Below are 17,776 nucleotides of genomic sequence, written 5' to 3'. Positions count from 1 at the left end.
CAAATCAGATAGCTATCGGATCAGAGAAAACACACAAAGTGACCGGGTGTAAAAAGGCCCTTAGATGTCTTATAGTGACTGTATGTGTCATGGACACACAAACATTCTTTTCTTTAACAGGATAAGGGGAAACAGCATAGATTAGATCAGTATTACAAGCTCTGTGCAAGCACCTATGACTAACATGCACTTTTCATTGTGTTAAATGGACTAGTTAGAGGTGTTCAACAATATTTATAGTGCAGTTGTCGGTGGTCCCTGGTTTGATGTTAAGCTCGGGTTACAATCTCTAGAGTTTTGCTGTTTCTCCAGGTGTATGTATAGGTTTCTTAGGGGTTCTCTGGTTTTCTTCCCTTTCTAAACATGTTGTTTTTTTAAAAGCTGACTTTAAAATTTCATCTATAGTAGAGTTTTTCTTTAAATATTTAATTTATGTAATATGCACCAGTCAGCCTTAACATTAAACCACAAGACACGTGAAGTGAATAATAATAAGTATCTTGTTAAACTTGCCCCTGACCAGGGGTCGGATATATTAGGCAGGGAACAGTCAGTTCTCAAAGTTGATGTTGGAAGCAGGGAAAATTATGGCCGAATTATAATGGCTAGACAACTGGGTCACAGCATCTCCAAAACAGCAGGTCTTGTGGAGTGTTCCCAGTATGCACTGGTTAGTATCTACCAAAGGTAGTCAGTGAAAGGACAACTAATGAACTAGCAACAGGGTCCTGGGTGTCTGAAAAGCTCTGATGCACATGGCTAGAACCATGTAGCCAGTCTGGTCTGATCCTACAGAAAAGATACTGTAGCACAATTTGCTGAAAATGTTCATGCTGGCAATGATAGAAAGGTTTCAGCACAGTGCATCACAGCTTGCTGAATAGCCTCAGAGTGATCAGAGTGCCCATGCTTACCCCTGTCCACTGCAAAAAGCACCTACGACAGCCATGTGAGCATCAGAACAGGACCAGGGTGCCATGGAAAAAGGTTTTATATCATGTGGACAACCAGATTTAAGTTGCACCAGGATGTATAATGGGAAGAAGACAAAATGATGCTCTGGGCAATGTTCTGCTGTGAAACCTTTGGTCCTGGTATTTTTAGAGATGTGGTAGCCTAGTGACTAGGGTGCTGGACTACCAATCGAAAGGTTGTGGGTTCGATTTCCAAGGCCCTTAACCCTCAATTGCTCAGTTGTATAAAATGAGATGAAAAAATGTAAGTCGCTCAGGATAAGGACGTCTGATAAATGCTAGAAATGTAAATGTGGTTGCCACTTAAACACGTACCACCTACCTAAGCATTGTTGGAGACCAATTACAGCCCTTCATGGCAATGGTATTCCCGAATGGAAGTGGCCTTGTTAAGCATGACAATGCTCCCTGCCACACAAGCATACAATGCTGAGTCATTGTTTGAGGAACATAATAACTTGTAACAACTGTTGACTTGGCCTTCAAATTCCCCAGGTCTCATAAAGTGTATCATCATACACTTGCTCTAAATGACAACATTAAGGTACATAAGCCTATTCTGAAATAAAAGATTTTGGACAATATCGGGGACAGTCTTAAAGGTCAAATTTTACAGCTTTCTCAAATAAATGTCTGTGTCCAAAGAGAAAGTAGTTAAATATCGGATATTAAAAACCTTTGTTAATTTACTCCCATGGTTCTATCTAAGATAGAAAACAAGATAGATTGAATATTTTGAACTTCATGTATACCTTGAGTGACAGGTGTCTTGTCCAATCACAAACTATACCAACCTCTTCCGGGTTGTCTGAATTGTCTTTGTGTTTTCGGATTTGTTAATGTGTTTCGTGCACCGATTCAGACAACCCGGAAGAGGTAGGTATAGTTTGTGATTGGAAACTTACCGATCATTGGACAAGACACCTGTCATTCAAGATATACAGGTGAATTACCTTTCCCGATGATCGGTAAGTTTCCATTCTATACTATACCAACCTCTTCCGGGTTGTGTGACTTGTCGTGTTTTCCGATTTGTTAATTTGTTTTCGGATTTGTTAATTTGTTTTGCACTTCTCGGCCACCGTAAGAAATACTACGTCTTACTTCTTACTAAAACATAAGCTTATGTAACGTAACAAATTTATCACCCATAGTTATTATACCTATAAAGAAGCCAACTGGAATCTAATAACAATATTTATAAAAATAATTTGTGTGTGTGAAAGGATTATAAATACAATTATTTTCTTTTAACTATCAATAACTGAAATATTATAGATTTCTAGATTTATTATCACACACTGTAGGAGAGTCCCACTTACACAAATATTTATTAATGTTAGTAGTATTGTAGTTGTATTACATACAGTAGTTTATGAAGAGAGGGGAATTGTTGTTCTGTAGCTGGTTTGTGTTGAAATCAGCAGTGTTCCATGTGGTTTGGGTTTGTTGTTATTAGGGTGGTTTGTAGGAATAACAGCTGGAGACAGCCTTATATTTTCACATCAGATATTTCCTGTCATATATGCCAGCTAACATTATGGCCTGTAGATGGAGACAAACACGGTTTATGTCTGGAAGACAGTGCCTGCGCTCCAGAGCTGACACTACGAGCTAAATTTACATTTATGGCATTTAGCAGACACCCTAATCCAGAGTGACTTACATTTTATTTCAATTCATACAACTGAGCAATTGAGGGTTAAAGGCCTTGCTCAGGGGCCCAGCAGTGGCCGCTTGATGGACCTGGGATTCAAACTCATGATCGTTAATCCAACACCGTAACCACTAGGCTACCACATCCCCCACAGCTAAATGGGAGTAAGTGAAAGTGAAGACATGTTCAGACATGTTCATTAAAACCACAAGCTTCCACAATCAAACTGTTTTTTTCGTGGGCCTGTCAGAAAACGGATGCCTCTGGCAGGACAAACTCCAGACCCAAATGCAGGGACAGAAAAGACTGGATTAATTAATGATAACAAGACAATGAACACTAGGGGAAAAGTAGGCAACAAAATAAAAAACAAGCTACAGAAACCAGGAACACAGAAGAAATACACAGTAACTAGAGACCAACTAAGTCATGGACTAACACAACAACACAAAACACAACACAACAGGTATAAATAGCAGAGGTGATTGACTGACACACAGAGACAGAAAAGATCGGGTCAAACACAAACAAACAAAAGATCGGGGCACTGTCATGGATGGCTTGGACAATTTTGTTTAAATTCATCCAAGCCATCCATGACAGTACCCCACCTCAAGGTGTGGCTACAGATGTGCCAACCCAGAAAGTCAGAGTGATTATCCCAGCAAGGTTCAGGGGGCAGCTAGGGGGCAGCGAGGTCCAAGGGGGAATCAAAGGCCACAAGGTGGTGAGAAGAATATGGCAAGGGATGTGAGCTGAAGCATGTGAGCTTCGACAGCCGAGCTGAAAAGTCGACTCACGTCCTAAGCTGAACACAAGGACCGGACAAAATCCGCAACCGAGCCACGGAAGTCGAGCAACGACCACAGCCCAACTGGGGGCAGAGAAACGTCCTGAAAGGGTGGGAGGGAGAAAGCATCTGCTAAATGCAATAACAAAGCTACATTCCCCACATGAGCAGGAAAATGTCTACAAAAAAACAGGGTATATCAGGCCTGTAACATCCCTTGCCAACAAGAAGTGAGGCAGCGTCCCCCAAGGGAACCAGGAAGAAGTGCGGCATCCTTACAGGAACAGATGCAGCACAATGTCACGGGTCATTGACGAAACAGAAGAATCAGATTGGGCTGATAACTTCCTCTGCAGACAAGTGGTAAGGTGGTGTCCTCCCTAGGTAAACAATAAGTGGAGCAGAGCGATGTCACGAGGCACCAGAGAAATTAGAGAGGTAGATTAGCTTGTTAACAACCTCCGCAGACAAGAAGTGAGGCGTCATCCTCAACGGGAACCAGGAAGCGGAACAGTGTCCACTATGGGATCAGATGCGGGATGATGCCAAAAGAGGCAGGAAGAAAGAAAAGGTCCTTCATAGGCCAAACTTAAGGATATTTGGCGCAGACTACTCTGGAATTTTTAAGTGCCTGGCTTGGGGCTATCCAGGTGGACAGAAAACGGGTCCCTCTGTAGGGGACAAAATCCAAAGCCAAATACAGGGATAGCAAAAGACCGGGGTTTATTTAATGATAACAAGACTGATACATGCAGGAAAAACTAGGCAACAAAATACAAAACAAGATGCAGAAACCAGGAGCATAAAACAAAGAGCAAAAACACAGTAACAAGAGACAACCAACTCTTAGCAAAAAAACAAGCAAAACACAATGGCTATAAATAGCACAGGCGATTCATTAAACATGTGTTACAGGTGTGTAGGGACTTGAGAGCACAGAACATAAACACACCAAGCCATCAATGACAGGGCCAGAATCAGGCTGATCTGTTCATCAATCACAGGTTTATTGTTAACAGGGAAATTCTAACAAAATGTCTGTTTCTGTAACCAGTTTTAAGGCTACAAATCATTTACAAATTTTACAAGCAAGAAAATAGACCCTTGATGGGACACTAGTCCATACTAAACTGTACTAGGTCTTTCTCTCTCTCTCTCTCTTTCTCTCTCTCTCTTTTTCTCTCTCTCTCTCTCTCTTTCTCTCTCTCTCTCTCTCTCTCTCTCTCTCTCTCTCTCTCTCTCTATCTCTTTCTTTCTCTCCCTTTCTCTCTCTCTCTCTCTCTCTCTCTCTCTCTCTCTCTCTCTCTCTCTCTCTCTCTCCCTTTCTCTTTATTTCTCTCTCTCTCTTTCTTTCTCTCTCTTTCTCTCTCTCTTTCTCTCTCTTTCTCTTTATTTCTCTCTCTCTCTCTCTCTCTCTCTCTCTCTCTCTCTCACACACACACACAGAAAAGAAACTGATGCTACTTATCAAAATGGGTAGCGTTATATGGCTATAATCCATAAACAATATGAAATTTACCATTCTACAATGAAAAGGACTATTTTTAAAATGGAGAACCTAGCTCAAACAAAAAGTTATTCATGTGATCTCAGTTTCCTGTGAAGTAACTTTCACGGTTATTCGTAATGAACTCCATTTTAATACCAGAATATTCTTGAGACAATTGTGAGGGTTGATTTATATTGACCAATATTATATATTAATCTGAATCAAAAATGTGCTGGACAGTGCATGGGTTCAAGTCCCTTCCCTAGACACTATGCAGAGCTATTGTGTCATTTCATGGCTTTACACAATTATTTGATTATTGCATGCAACTGATTCAGTGCATTAAGTTTAACTTTACTTCTTCTTATCTTATCTATACACCATGTTAGATTCCATCGGTTAGTTCTTTAGTGAAATGAGGTTGATGTGTGTGTGGGCCTGAAACAAAACACCTGTAACCACCACAAGAGGGGAAAAATACAGGCTGGGAAGGACATTAGTCCTCACCCACGTGTGCTAAACAACCTGACAACCTTTACCTCCGGAAATCCCCAGTGGACTTGCGTAAGTAAAACCACAGACAGGTGCTAAAAGTATTTATATGGAAAATAGCAATGTTTACGTCTTATGGTCCTACCATATGCATCAAAGCTGTGCGGTTAGTGACGCCCGCCCCATTTTTAACTTTTATAATGTGTATCTGATAGTCGATTCTGTATTTATACGTTTTCAGAATAAGAATACAGATAATACTTTATGTGGTGACATCGTTTAAACTGACGCTCCTGCAAGACTCACTGAGACATCAGAGAGAAAACAGAAGCGAAACTGGTATTAGTGGAGGCTTAATTAACGTGTAAAACATTTCACCCGATAGCAAATTGATGCAGTATAAGAGGAAAAACATCTCAGCATGTGCTGTTCTAGTAAAATATTTGTGAAGGGGTAACTTCACAACAAAATGATGTATTTTGTCCATCGTTACCTGAACACAGTAGATAGATCAGTGGAACAGTAGAAAATGTGTAGGTCCTTTCAAGCCTATAGATGATAAAATTGGGGTTGATCGTATTTTATTTTCTCGACCTTATAAGAACTCTGGCAACTGCATTTTGGATTAACTGTAGTCTATTTATTAAAGATGCAAGACATCCACCTAGTAATGCATGCACGGATTGCCATATTTCTCCTTCCCATCAAACAGATCTGTGAGTTTATTCATAGACACACATTTTTCCGGTTCTTCTTTCTTGCAAGCTCCAAAAAAAAAATTTTGTTTTGTAACATTTGCTTATTTCATTGGACAGTGCCATCTTAACCATTAAGCTTGTATGCTAGCAAGCAGAAGACGGACCCCAAACCCCACCTGGCATCTTATTTCTGTTCGGTTTCACAGAGGCACGATGACGAACCTTGAAAAGCAGCTGCTCATCATATTGTTGTTATGAAACTTTACCAGCCAGACCACAGCAAGCCACAATGCCACATAGACATGACGTCCTGATACGCGTTACTGCGTTAAAAACAGAAGGAAGTAATATGTGGCATGTGAATCAGAAACGAATGCTTAGAAACAATTCTGAGATATTAGCAGGATAAAATAAAATTAATAGATAAATTCTCATCAATGACTCAAGAACTGATCGGTTTATCACAAGACAAATGTATTATGAGAAGCTTTATTAATATAGGATGGAAAATCAGAGCAAGGAAATCATTACTAAGCCAAGAGATGATTGTTTATTTCCACCTTCACTATGGTGATTAGTCTAAAGATAAGTTCCTGATTTACACAAAAATCAAGTGCAACAATGTCCCAAGACATTGTTTGGAAACCTTTCAGTCACCTTTACACTTATCTCATGATAGTGGGAAGAAAGGTTTCTGTGGTCAAATGTAATTCACTACAATTTATTTTTGAACCATCTCTGGGCTGCAGAAATGATTACGTCTATATGTGACCTATTAAGGGGAAGTTACAATAGACACTTTAAAATAAAAAGCTAATAATAACGCTCTTGAAATTAAAGGAGGAATAAATACAGTATGTCTTTGCATCTAACGAGCACATGAAAGTAGCACAAGATTCGTGCACGTTGAGCACGTCGAGCCTTCGTATGTGTTATCCAAAAAAAAAAAAATAAAAAAAAAAATAAAAAATGATGATTAGATCTGAGTCACTAACCAGCCAATCACAACAAAACAACTTCACAAAAACATTACATTGTCCTAATAGAAAGGGAAATCCTCGCTCCCAAGGGAAAGGGTAAGAGAAAACGGAAACAAGCGACAAAAAAGGAAGTTTGTTTCAGCTCATTTCTAGAAAAGCGAATTGTTTGTATGCTGCCCACGTTTAAGGTGTTATTGTATGGCACGCCTACGACGCTTCTGTGAAATTGTTGTCATGTGTTGCGCTTCCGCCGTGTTTGGTCTGCACTGTTCTTCCTCTGTGTGACTTCTGACATCGGCGAGAGGGCCCGTCCCTCTAGTGTGGGAAGGCATTTCTCTCTTTTTGCCCCATGTGTTCATGTGTTCCCCTTCACTTTCATCAGCTTTGCTCAGGAGGGGAAAGTACATCTGAGCTCACCTCCTGGACACAGACAAAAAAAAAAAACAACACAAACAAAAAAACCTTTTGCAACATTTATGCATACTCTTTATTTTTTCCCTCACACACACACAAAAAAAAAAACTAGCTGCACAGGAAGCAAAACTTAGCCTCAGATTCTGAAAACACCCTCCTTGAGTCTCTCTCTCTTTGTTCCTGGCATCACTCAACTGCGTGTTGTTTGCGTCTTGCCGCCTGGGCTATGTGTGAATCTGGAAAGCAGTGTTTTGAAGGTGAAAGCTGTGTGGCACGCGTGGATCAGCTGAAGAGACACATTTGGGCGCTGATGATCTGGGTCTCTATCCTTTCTTTGGGCCTGGGAGCCTCCATCGTTCTCCACGTCATCCTCAGCCAGCGATCCATCACAGAGGTAAGGATTCGTTCTTCTCCTCTACTGACTACATTTGACATCAGTAAGAAAAGTATCAGTATCATCTGTATTTATTACACAGGAATGGGACAAATCAGGTAATGACATATATTTGTTCATTAGAGACAGTTACTGCAACATATTTATAACAAACGATGATGTTTGAGTCTCGATTGTAGACCGATTGTAGAAAGTTGATAGTAGGAGATAGAATGAGAGACAATACAGCATAAAGAGAAAATGTGTGACAGAGGAAACACATGTATCAGTGTAAGATTGCGCAACGTGTGTTATGCGCAAGCAGGAAGTATAGATCAGCACTTTTCACCTCACTTTAAACCGAATGAATAGAAGAACCAAAGAAGTTCTTTATAACTATTGGTGAAATAAATAAATACATAAATAAATAAATTTCAGTTTATACTCATAGCCATCTGTATATTATATTCATAGTACATATATATATATATATATATATATATATATATATATATATATATATATATATATATATATATATATATATATATATATATATATATTTATTTATATATACCTGTATATTATATTCATAGTACATACACACCTGTAAATTACTGTTTATAAGAATAGCCATATATTTTGTTACAGCACATATCCTTCTGTAAAAAAAAAAAAAATCTGTATATTATGTTCATAGTACACACACATCTGTAAAATACGTCCATATTACCATTTTATTTAATTTATTTAACTCATGTAAACACTGTATATCCTGCTATTGCACTCTGATTAGACCTAAACTGCATTTCGTTGCCTTGTACCCGTACATGTGTAATGACAATAAAGTTGAATCTAATCTAATCTAATCTAATAAAATTCATGTGACGGGATTCTGTATTTATTTCAAGTCCGTTCCGAACGAAGCGTGTTTAGGTTGCGATTTGATTTTGGTCGAGATGCGGTATCCAAACGTCTTTAACGTTTCACACAATTCTACATGTTCTTGCACTGCTTAAAAAAACAGAACTGAACGGTGTCCTGCAACTCCATACCTGCTCCATTTATCATTCTGTGGTTAAGCTCAGTTCCAGCACTGAGTTCCAATAACTACTTTTGAAACCATGACTTTGACTCTTGCAAAAAAAAAAAAAAAAAAATCCACAGGACAGACACTATAAATTCTTAGGGAGTTCAGATATTCCCACATTTTGGGATACTTGGTGCCTACAGTAATTACCAGAGGTGTGAGTAAGTCACACATGTGCAAGTCACAAGTAAGTCTCAAGTCATGAATGTCAAGTCAAGTCGAGTCTTTTTTAATATTTGTCAAGCAAGTCTCAAGTCTCAAATTTGTGACTTAAGTCTGACTCGAGTCAAGTTGAGTCCCACATCTCCGAGTCATTTAACTCAAGTCCGAGTCAAGTCTCAAGTCATGAATGTCAAGTCAAAGTCAAGTCGAGTCTTTTTTAATATTTGTCAAGCAAGTCTCAAGTCTCAAATTTGCGACTTACCGCAAGTCTGACTCGAGTCAAGTCGAGTCCCCCGTCTCCGAGTCATTTAACTCAAGTCCGAGTCAAGTCTCAAGTCATGAATGTCAAGTCAAAGTCAAGTCGAGTCTTTTTTTAATATTTGTCAAGCAAGTCTAAAGTCTCAAATTTGTGACTTAAGTCTGACTCGAGTCAAGTCGAGTCCCCCATCTCCGAGTCATTTAACTGAAGTCTGAGTCAAATCTCAAGTCATAGTCAAGCCGAGTCTTTAATATTTGTCAAGCAAGTCTCAAGTCTCAAATTTGCGACTTAAGTCTGACTCGAGTCAAGTCGAGTCCCCCATCTCCGAGTCATTTAACTCAAGTCCGAGTCAAGTCTCAAGTCATGAACGTCAAGTCAAAGTCAAGTCGAGTCTTTTTTTAATATTTGTCAAGCAAGTCTCAAATTTGCGACTTAAGTCTGACTCAAGTCAAGTCATATGACTCGAGTCCCCCATCTCTGCCTAATTGTGCTTCGTCTCAGACCGAAACCTGATGAAACTCTGGCTATTGTAATTTACAGTATATATTCAGAGATTTGTAAATCATGTGACATGTGATGGGCAACAGAACCAACCATCCTACAGCATAATAAGTGGGAAACACGGAGCTTCGTCATGTGTAGTCATTTTCACCCAGCAAAGGAAATAACCACAGAGTTTTCTATGACCAAAGTTTTCTATGATATCCTGCTATGAATCAGTGATTCTTTTTAATCTACCGGTTTAATCTCTACACAGACTTTAACTTCTTTTCTCATTAACCGTTTTCCAGCAACAATCAGCATCATATTCATAAGAGATTTTTCGGAGATGTAGCAGAGATGATGGTGCAAATGTTGGACGCAAAATGTGCCAAAATGCAACGGAGCTGAACAAACGGAGCTGCACCGAGTGTCCCGCCTTGTCTAGTTAGTCACACTGTCTACATGATGGAAGCTGAAGCTTTTAAAGTTGGGTTTGAGTCTTGAGCACTAAACAAGACTTGAGAGTAAAGACTCAAGACTCAAACAAGACTAAAGAAGTGGCACCGCATCACTGATGCTATCGGCAGCGAGTCCATTCGTAATGTAGGAAACTGTTGACAATCGCAGAAAATATACCATGTCAATAAAATGAGATAAAAAAACAATCAATCGATCATAGAATCGAATCATAAACCTTTTGACTTGGAAGACAAGCTGGTTCCTCTCTTTATAATAAATGCTTCTCAGTGCTTCAGTGGTGATAATAAAGGCTTCTATTCCCCCGTTCTTCTTCTTCTTCTAAATTTATCTGAGAATTGTGTGGCACAACTGATCCCTATACATAAGCTGTTGCTTTCACTACAATAACAATAGATTTATATTTATCATTTCAGTTACAGCCAGAACTTCTGTCAGGGCTGTTTTGTTAGGTAGTGTACTGTAAGGTGACACACACATACTGTACAGACACACACACTGTTACTTCATCGATGTGAAACTTTCCCAGGCAGATGATGATGCTGAGCTCTAGGAAAAATCCACAATGGAAAGAGAAAGGGCAACGAAAGCAAAAAAAAAAAACAAACAAAAAAAAACCCTGGTGTGTTGTTCAAGGTATCATCAACTACCTTACGATTAGTGGAAACAAGGTCTGCTCAAACTCACTGGGCAGTAATGGCTCAACAATAAAGGCTATGTGTTACTGCTCAGATGGTTTGGATTTCAAGGTCCAGTGGTTGCCAAGATGCCACTGCAAATGCCCTCAACTCTGTCTACTCCAAGAGTGCTGAGTCATGGCTGACCACACACTCCAACCTCAGCTTCCTAACAAGCTTCTCTACGCAAAAAAAAAGGAATTTCACTGTGATTAAATCGTATACGTAACAAATAAATGCTTCTTCTTCTTCCTCTTCTTCTTATAACCTGACAGCATGATAAATGTACCACGCAATATCATGGTTTCAGTATGTTGGTTCATGCATTCAGACTTTCAGACAACACGAAACACCACATACTGTAGTACCAAACAGAAACTGCTAGAATATCTTCTAAATGTCTTTAAACAGGCTTCCATTTCTAAACTGAGAAGAAAAACATAAATATCTTGTGAAGAGTGAAGAGAATGTCGTCTTTTGTAGACTTGTGAAAACGTTAAAGGAAAAATATTTTAGCTTTCTATAGGAAGGCAATAATGCTGGAACGTGCTCATAAGCTTTCTGATGTTCTTGAAAACTTTCAAAACACACACAAACACACACACTCTCTCTAACACACATTGGCTGTATTCTGGTATACCAACATGGTTCACAATGTTGGTAAATGATGAACACAATTAAAAATAAGACACTGGTCTCAAGATCTACAGACTTCTGTCAAAGTTTCCTGTCCATTTGTTGGAAACCGAAGGTAAACGATCTACTGCCATCAATCCCCAACAAAATACAAAGAACAAAAAGTAAAAAAAATAAACAAAAAATAACAAAAAATTACAAAAAATAAAAAGAACAAAGCTGTTGTTAGCTCAAGGCCAAGCAAATATGTACGTTAGCCATTCAGATATGATTCATGTAAAGAGTGACCAGTGTCAATTTTCTACTGACAAATTCTCAGTAAATGTCTTTAGGGTTTCTGAGTTTTTTATGGCTGTTGTGTCACATAAATACCAGTACATCTTAAATATAAGTACATGATAAAAGAAACTTTACATTTATTACATTTCAATCTACAATCAACGGCGATCTTTTTTGTATCAGAGAAATAAAACCCTATCAATTATTTCCCAGAGCAACACAGTGTTTTATGTTCGTCTGTATATGAATTCTTGTTTTTTTTAGAGAAGCGTTGTGTGTTTGTGTCTTTGAGGCTGAAAATGAATGCATTTAGCCAATTTATTATTTTCTTTTTCCAGATCCAATCTAAACACACCGATGGCAAGTCCAGCACACACTCTCAACTCACTACATACAACCTCGGTAAGAGTTTCTGACACTTTATTCCAGACAAAATCGGATACTAAATTCTGCTGCTACATTGATCGCTTCTTAGAAATGTTATGAAAGAATTCATTTAAGTGTATATTTAAAATGAAAATCATAATAAATCTTTTTCTTATGCTTTTAGTCAAGAATACAAAAGATGAAGGACAAATGTTGTGGCAAAAAAAAAACGAAGCCCAACAAAATACTACGATAAAAATAGAGGATGACGGGAATTATTTCCTCTTCCTCAAAGTAACCCTGCAGAACCGGAAGCCAGGTGTGAATTACACGATCACGGTTAAAAAAATGCCAGAGGGTAGTAAGTCCACTGAAATCCTTGTGGGACATATCAACGAAACGGAAAACTCGACTGGATTTATGGGTATAGGAGTGCTTCTGTCTGAAAACACGCTGATAAACGTTACCTGCAACCCTCTGCCACAACTCGACGTTCTTAACACTTACATAGGCTTCATCAAATTCTGATTCGTCGTACTTCCAGGGAGTCATCTTACGCTTTCCTTCTCCACAGCAAAGAATTTGTTAAACGTTTTTTTTTTTTTTTTCGATTACGGAGACAACAATGGAGACTATTTTTGTCTTAAATGACTAAAAGCTTCTTACAATTCACTGGATTCAACATGGTTTGAATGCAAAACATCCGTATGACTTCCTAATATTTAACAAATGCACAACATTCCCTCAGAGCTCCTCATACAGTATAAGGCCCAAGTTTACCATCACGATTTGCTTTTTCTTTTCTTTTTTCCTCTCATCTCATTCATTTCATTAAGCCCTATTTGGACAGCCCTAGTTTTAACGTGGATCTCAGATAAATCTATCGTTTAGAGGTGCCACGGTCGATTGTGCACGGTCTTAGAACCGTTTCCTCGTCCCGACAGATTCCTACGATTTTTACAAGCGGGTTTTGACTGCAGCTACGTGCTGTAGATTTCTTTGTGTTTACAGAACATTTTTGGAAACCAAAAAAACAATGGATCGGGTCTCTCATTCGCATTCACTTACAATTCAGCACTACCCACTTTCGTTAGAATACATTTTTGTCTTTGTTAAATGTCCCCTGGTGGTCCGGCCGCGGTCTCCCTCGCTCTCACGACTCATGTTTGGTGTTATCGTGTAAATAGCCCTTGTGTTATTGTACACACTTTATATGCACCGATTTGTACTGCTAGCAACAAACAGCGCTGTTCCATATTATTTTATACATTAAAGTGATAGCAAAGCTAATGTTTTTTAGGTTCACTAAAACCATGAAATCTAATATCTGTACATATATATATATATATGAATTTTTTTGTTTTAATTTATTTTTTTAGTTTTAATGCTGATTATTCAAAATGTACATAATTTTTTTTTTTTTTAACAAAAAAAAAAATGTTGACATGAATGTATTTTTAAGCCCTGACTACAAGTTACTCATCTTGTTGCACATTATGAATGAACATTCCTTTTTTTTTTTTTTTTTTTTTATGAATGGAAAATAAATAAATAATTAAAACAACAATACAGCATATTGGAATGTTGGTGCTTTATCTTTCAGAGTGCTTTTTTCTTACTTTTTTTTTTTTTTTGGATCTAAATTACCGAGGGACGATTTTGTCCGCACGATCCTAATCTTTACATTTACATTTATGGCATTTGGCAGATGACTTTATCCAGAGCGACTAAAGAATAAGCTTTTAAGTCTCTATTGATGAATACATTAACACTGGCTCACTTGGTCACAGGTTTAAGATACCATCAACCCAAAACTGTTATATTTTTTTATTTTTTTTAAAAAAACGCATAATAAACAAGAGAGAAAGTGCTAGTTAAAGTATTTCATTAAGATGAAAGTCTTAACCCATCGTATGAAGATAGCCAGTGACTCAGCAGCCCAGGCCCCTAAGGTTAGATCATTCCATCACCTCGGAACCAGAACAGAAAGGAGTCTTGATGTATACCTACCTCTTACCCTGAGAGATGGTGGGACCAGTTGAGCAGTGCTGGTAGCTCTGAGGAAGCAAGGTGCAGTGTGAGGAGTGATAAAGAGCTTTGAGGTAAAAGGGAGCTGAAACATTTTTGTCTATGAAGGCATCTGATGGGTGCAGCTAGCGGAAGCCAGTGGAGGAGCGCAGCAGTGGGGTGGTGTGTAAGAACTTAGGCATTTTCAATCATTTGCAGAGGACGAATTGTGTTCATAGGTACTGTAGACCTGCCAGCAGTGCGTCGCAGTAATCAGGTCTTGAAATGACAAGAGACTGGACAAGTACCTGGGCAGCCAGTGTGGACAAAAATGGCTGAATCCTTCTGATGTTGTAGAGAAATAAAATCTGTCGTTTCCAGTGAAAGACGAACTGGTTCTCAGAGTAGGAGTGGGATCACAAGACATGACTGAGTCATCACCACATCAACATTAATTCACTGAAGACTAATTTGTTACTAGTTTTTGCATAAGTACAATGTGCTACATGTTCATGGGCCCACCAACATGCCTCCTCTTCACGTACACTCCCATTAGTTTATCACCGCAATGTGAACTCTGCGAGGCTGTGCGTTGAGGCAAAATATTGTTTCATATATGAATGACTCAACTTGTGAGACCCCTGCGACAAAGAGAAACCAAAATAAACTGAGAAACTGACATTTTCCACGTAACACTTTCTGTCAGCCGAGCAGCAGCTTTCGAAGAACAATGAGCTGTATGAAGCCCCTCTGAAAATGAAATGCTGAGGTAATCTCTAAACAACACGCTAGTGCTATTCTATAATAATTACATCCATCACATCAAAATATTTTCTGACGGGTAATTGTTTGAAGAACTGCCTCCCAGTGTTCAACAGATTTCAGTTGTTAAATTTGTCCAGATGATGCTAAAAAATAAAGCTAGCTAGCCTGTACCATTAAGTTACAGTTCGCATAAGAATATTTAGCACAAGTGTAAGTAGTATGCCATACTTCTCTCTAAGAAGCACTTTAAGCAACAATAATGCCACGGACGGCCAGAAGAAAACCAATCTGTACCGCTTAATGCCATTGTAGCCCACAGTTCTACTGTGGCACAACTACCAGTGTGACAAACTATACCATCATTAAGGGTTTCTTTTCTCCTTTTAATAGTTATTGGATTCAGAGTCTAAATCAACCTAAATCCAGTCAATCCATCTTTTGCTACATCCATTCATCTTCAGTAACAGTTTTAAGTCCTCAGCCTACTTATTGCAGAAACAGTGACCGTGACACTTGCTCCGCTAAAGTAGGTGGAAAACTTAAAATTGTCAATTTCCTTTGACCACAGGAAGACCGCATTTCCTCCAATTCATTTATTGTGAAATAAGTTGACTTATAGCCAATCATAAAGTTTGTGGCTTGGCACTTTTATCCGTGAGCGGAGTTCTCACGGCTGTAACACGACACTCCGATGCCTTCGCGCTTGCACTACTCCATATGCGATATAGCTTTAAAACTCTTTTGCGTATTTACGAACTGTCGGTTGGTCTACAGTATTGTTGAAGTTTTATAAAAGTGATTCTACAGTAGCATGGCCTGTTGTAAGTATGCTGCCAAGCGATTATCTCTGGAAATCTATGAATGCTGATCATGGATTTCCTTCTAATGATTACAGATACGTCATGCTTTTTTTTCAACGGAACAAAACCTCCTACACAGTCAACAGCAAACTAATAATTACTCCCCTGGGTGTCAAATAAGCAAAAGCTATAAAGGTCATTCAGTTCCTACACCACACCCACACCAACACATCAACTGATGCGATATCTTCTGTGCTGTGAAGAAGAAAAAAAAACATTATGTAAATGATTAAAAATCCAAACACACACACGAAATCTTGCTGGCTGTGATATTTTCAGCTTGGGTAGAGCTCAGTTTCACTAGTGAGGTAATGACACATTGGGAGCTTTGTGTAGTAATCGAGATTCCTGTATTTTACCTACGTAGGTGTTAAGAGCGATTGAATCAATGTCAGTTGCACACAAAATGCGACAACGCATTCAACACGACTGCCTCTTTTGCCCACTCTTCTGAGTTACAGCTTACCCGCAACTATGTTCCATAACTATTGATGAAGACATGAAAGAAAAGTAAGATGGGATAGAGATAGCGTGTAAACTGTAATCTGACTGAAACAGAAAACCAAAAGAAGAGATAAGGAAAAATACAGCTCTGAATGCTGACTGAACAATGGGAATCACTTCTACATTTATTTAGCACATGTACTTATTTTAGTAATTTGTCTCTGTTACTGTAATGGCCTGATAAGGCTGCGACGTGTTTTCGTCATTCTCATTCATAGCAGAATCTTGTTTTCACTCAAACTCTGTTATGACAATGCATTTCCCCCTACTTCTTTAGTTCTGGCATTGGTCTGTCTTGTGTTTGTTTGCTCTTTCCCACAGTGGAACAAGAAACTGAAAAATGTAAATATGTGCTACAAGCATCTGCCTTGTGACTTCTCCTGAATTCTTAAGTTTACCTTTGATTCCAGAAGCTTAGGTTGATGGTATATGAGAAAACATAAATAAAACATAAATAAAAATGCAACCTGAATATTTGCAGTACATAGCGTTAGGCGCTATTATTGTGAATCAACAGCTGTATCTGGAATTGTATATTTATCCTAATATTTAATACTCAGTGTGGTATAGTGTTGAATTAATGTTTGTTACCAGCCTTGGCCACCACTATAACAACAGGCATTGAAGTACTTTATTCCTCTTATACCTCAACAATTTGCAAACAATTTTCTAAAATCACCTTAATCTTAAGTGATATCAAGTGATAAGAGAGCTCACTGCTTCTCACTGTAAACTTTACGTTTATTACTTTGTTTATTATTGCACATGCACACTCAAAAAAAACAATTTTTTTGAATAATTCTTTGCTTTAAACCTCCATTGTAGTAAACAGTTTATTATGGATTAAGAAAAAGAAAAAAAAAAACAGAAGGCAGAAACTAAACTGTCTACGTACAAGTTTTTAAAAGTAAAACCTTTACACAGGTTGTTAGATCGATAACGCTCAGATTCTCCTACACAGCTTGCACTGGCTCATTTCCATGCTAAATATGTCACTGCTAATCATTTGACACCCAAAGCTACAGCTTTAACCCACAGCAGCTGAAAAACGTCTGGTGACCCATTTTAAAAATCAAATAAAAAATAAAATGATCTAAAAAGCTGGAGAACTACACAGTCGAGTACCACCCATGGTGTATTCCAGCCTCTTGCCCAGTGTTTCTGAGATTCTGTTCTTCAGATCATGACCAGGATAAACCAATTTTATTAGATTCCCTTTATTTACTTGAGGCAAAGGAAAAAGCTGGTGCAAAAAAGGTAGGCCATGTTTATTAAAATTAGCGTTCGTACAGCAGCAGTGTAGCCAGATCTTCATTTTATTTACAATCAACTTTTCATTCTAAG

The 17,776-nt window shown here is 38.4% G+C and overlaps 1 protein-coding gene across 1 annotated transcript; it reads left to right on the top strand.

Moving 5' to 3' along the window:
• The first annotated feature begins 7,482 nt into the window (after positions 1-7,482).
• tnfsf18 (TNF superfamily member 18) lies at positions 7,483-13,621 on the top strand. The gene is made up of 3 exons (XM_060857282.1): positions 7,483-7,888; positions 12,269-12,332; positions 12,481-13,621. Exons 1-3 carry the CDS (start codon positions 7,721-7,723, stop codon positions 12,822-12,824), a joined length of 576 nt encoding a protein of 191 aa, XP_060713265.1. The 5' UTR covers positions 7,483-7,720; the 3' UTR covers positions 12,825-13,621.
• Positions 13,622-17,776: the final 4,155 nt, after the last annotated feature.

Source organism: Tachysurus vachellii, chromosome 21 (genome assembly GCF_030014155.1).
Source record: "Tachysurus vachellii isolate PV-2020 chromosome 21, HZAU_Pvac_v1, whole genome shotgun sequence".
NCBI lineage: Eukaryota > Metazoa > Chordata > Actinopteri > Siluriformes > Bagridae > Tachysurus > Tachysurus vachellii.
This window is presented reverse-complemented; position numbering and strand designations above follow the sequence as displayed.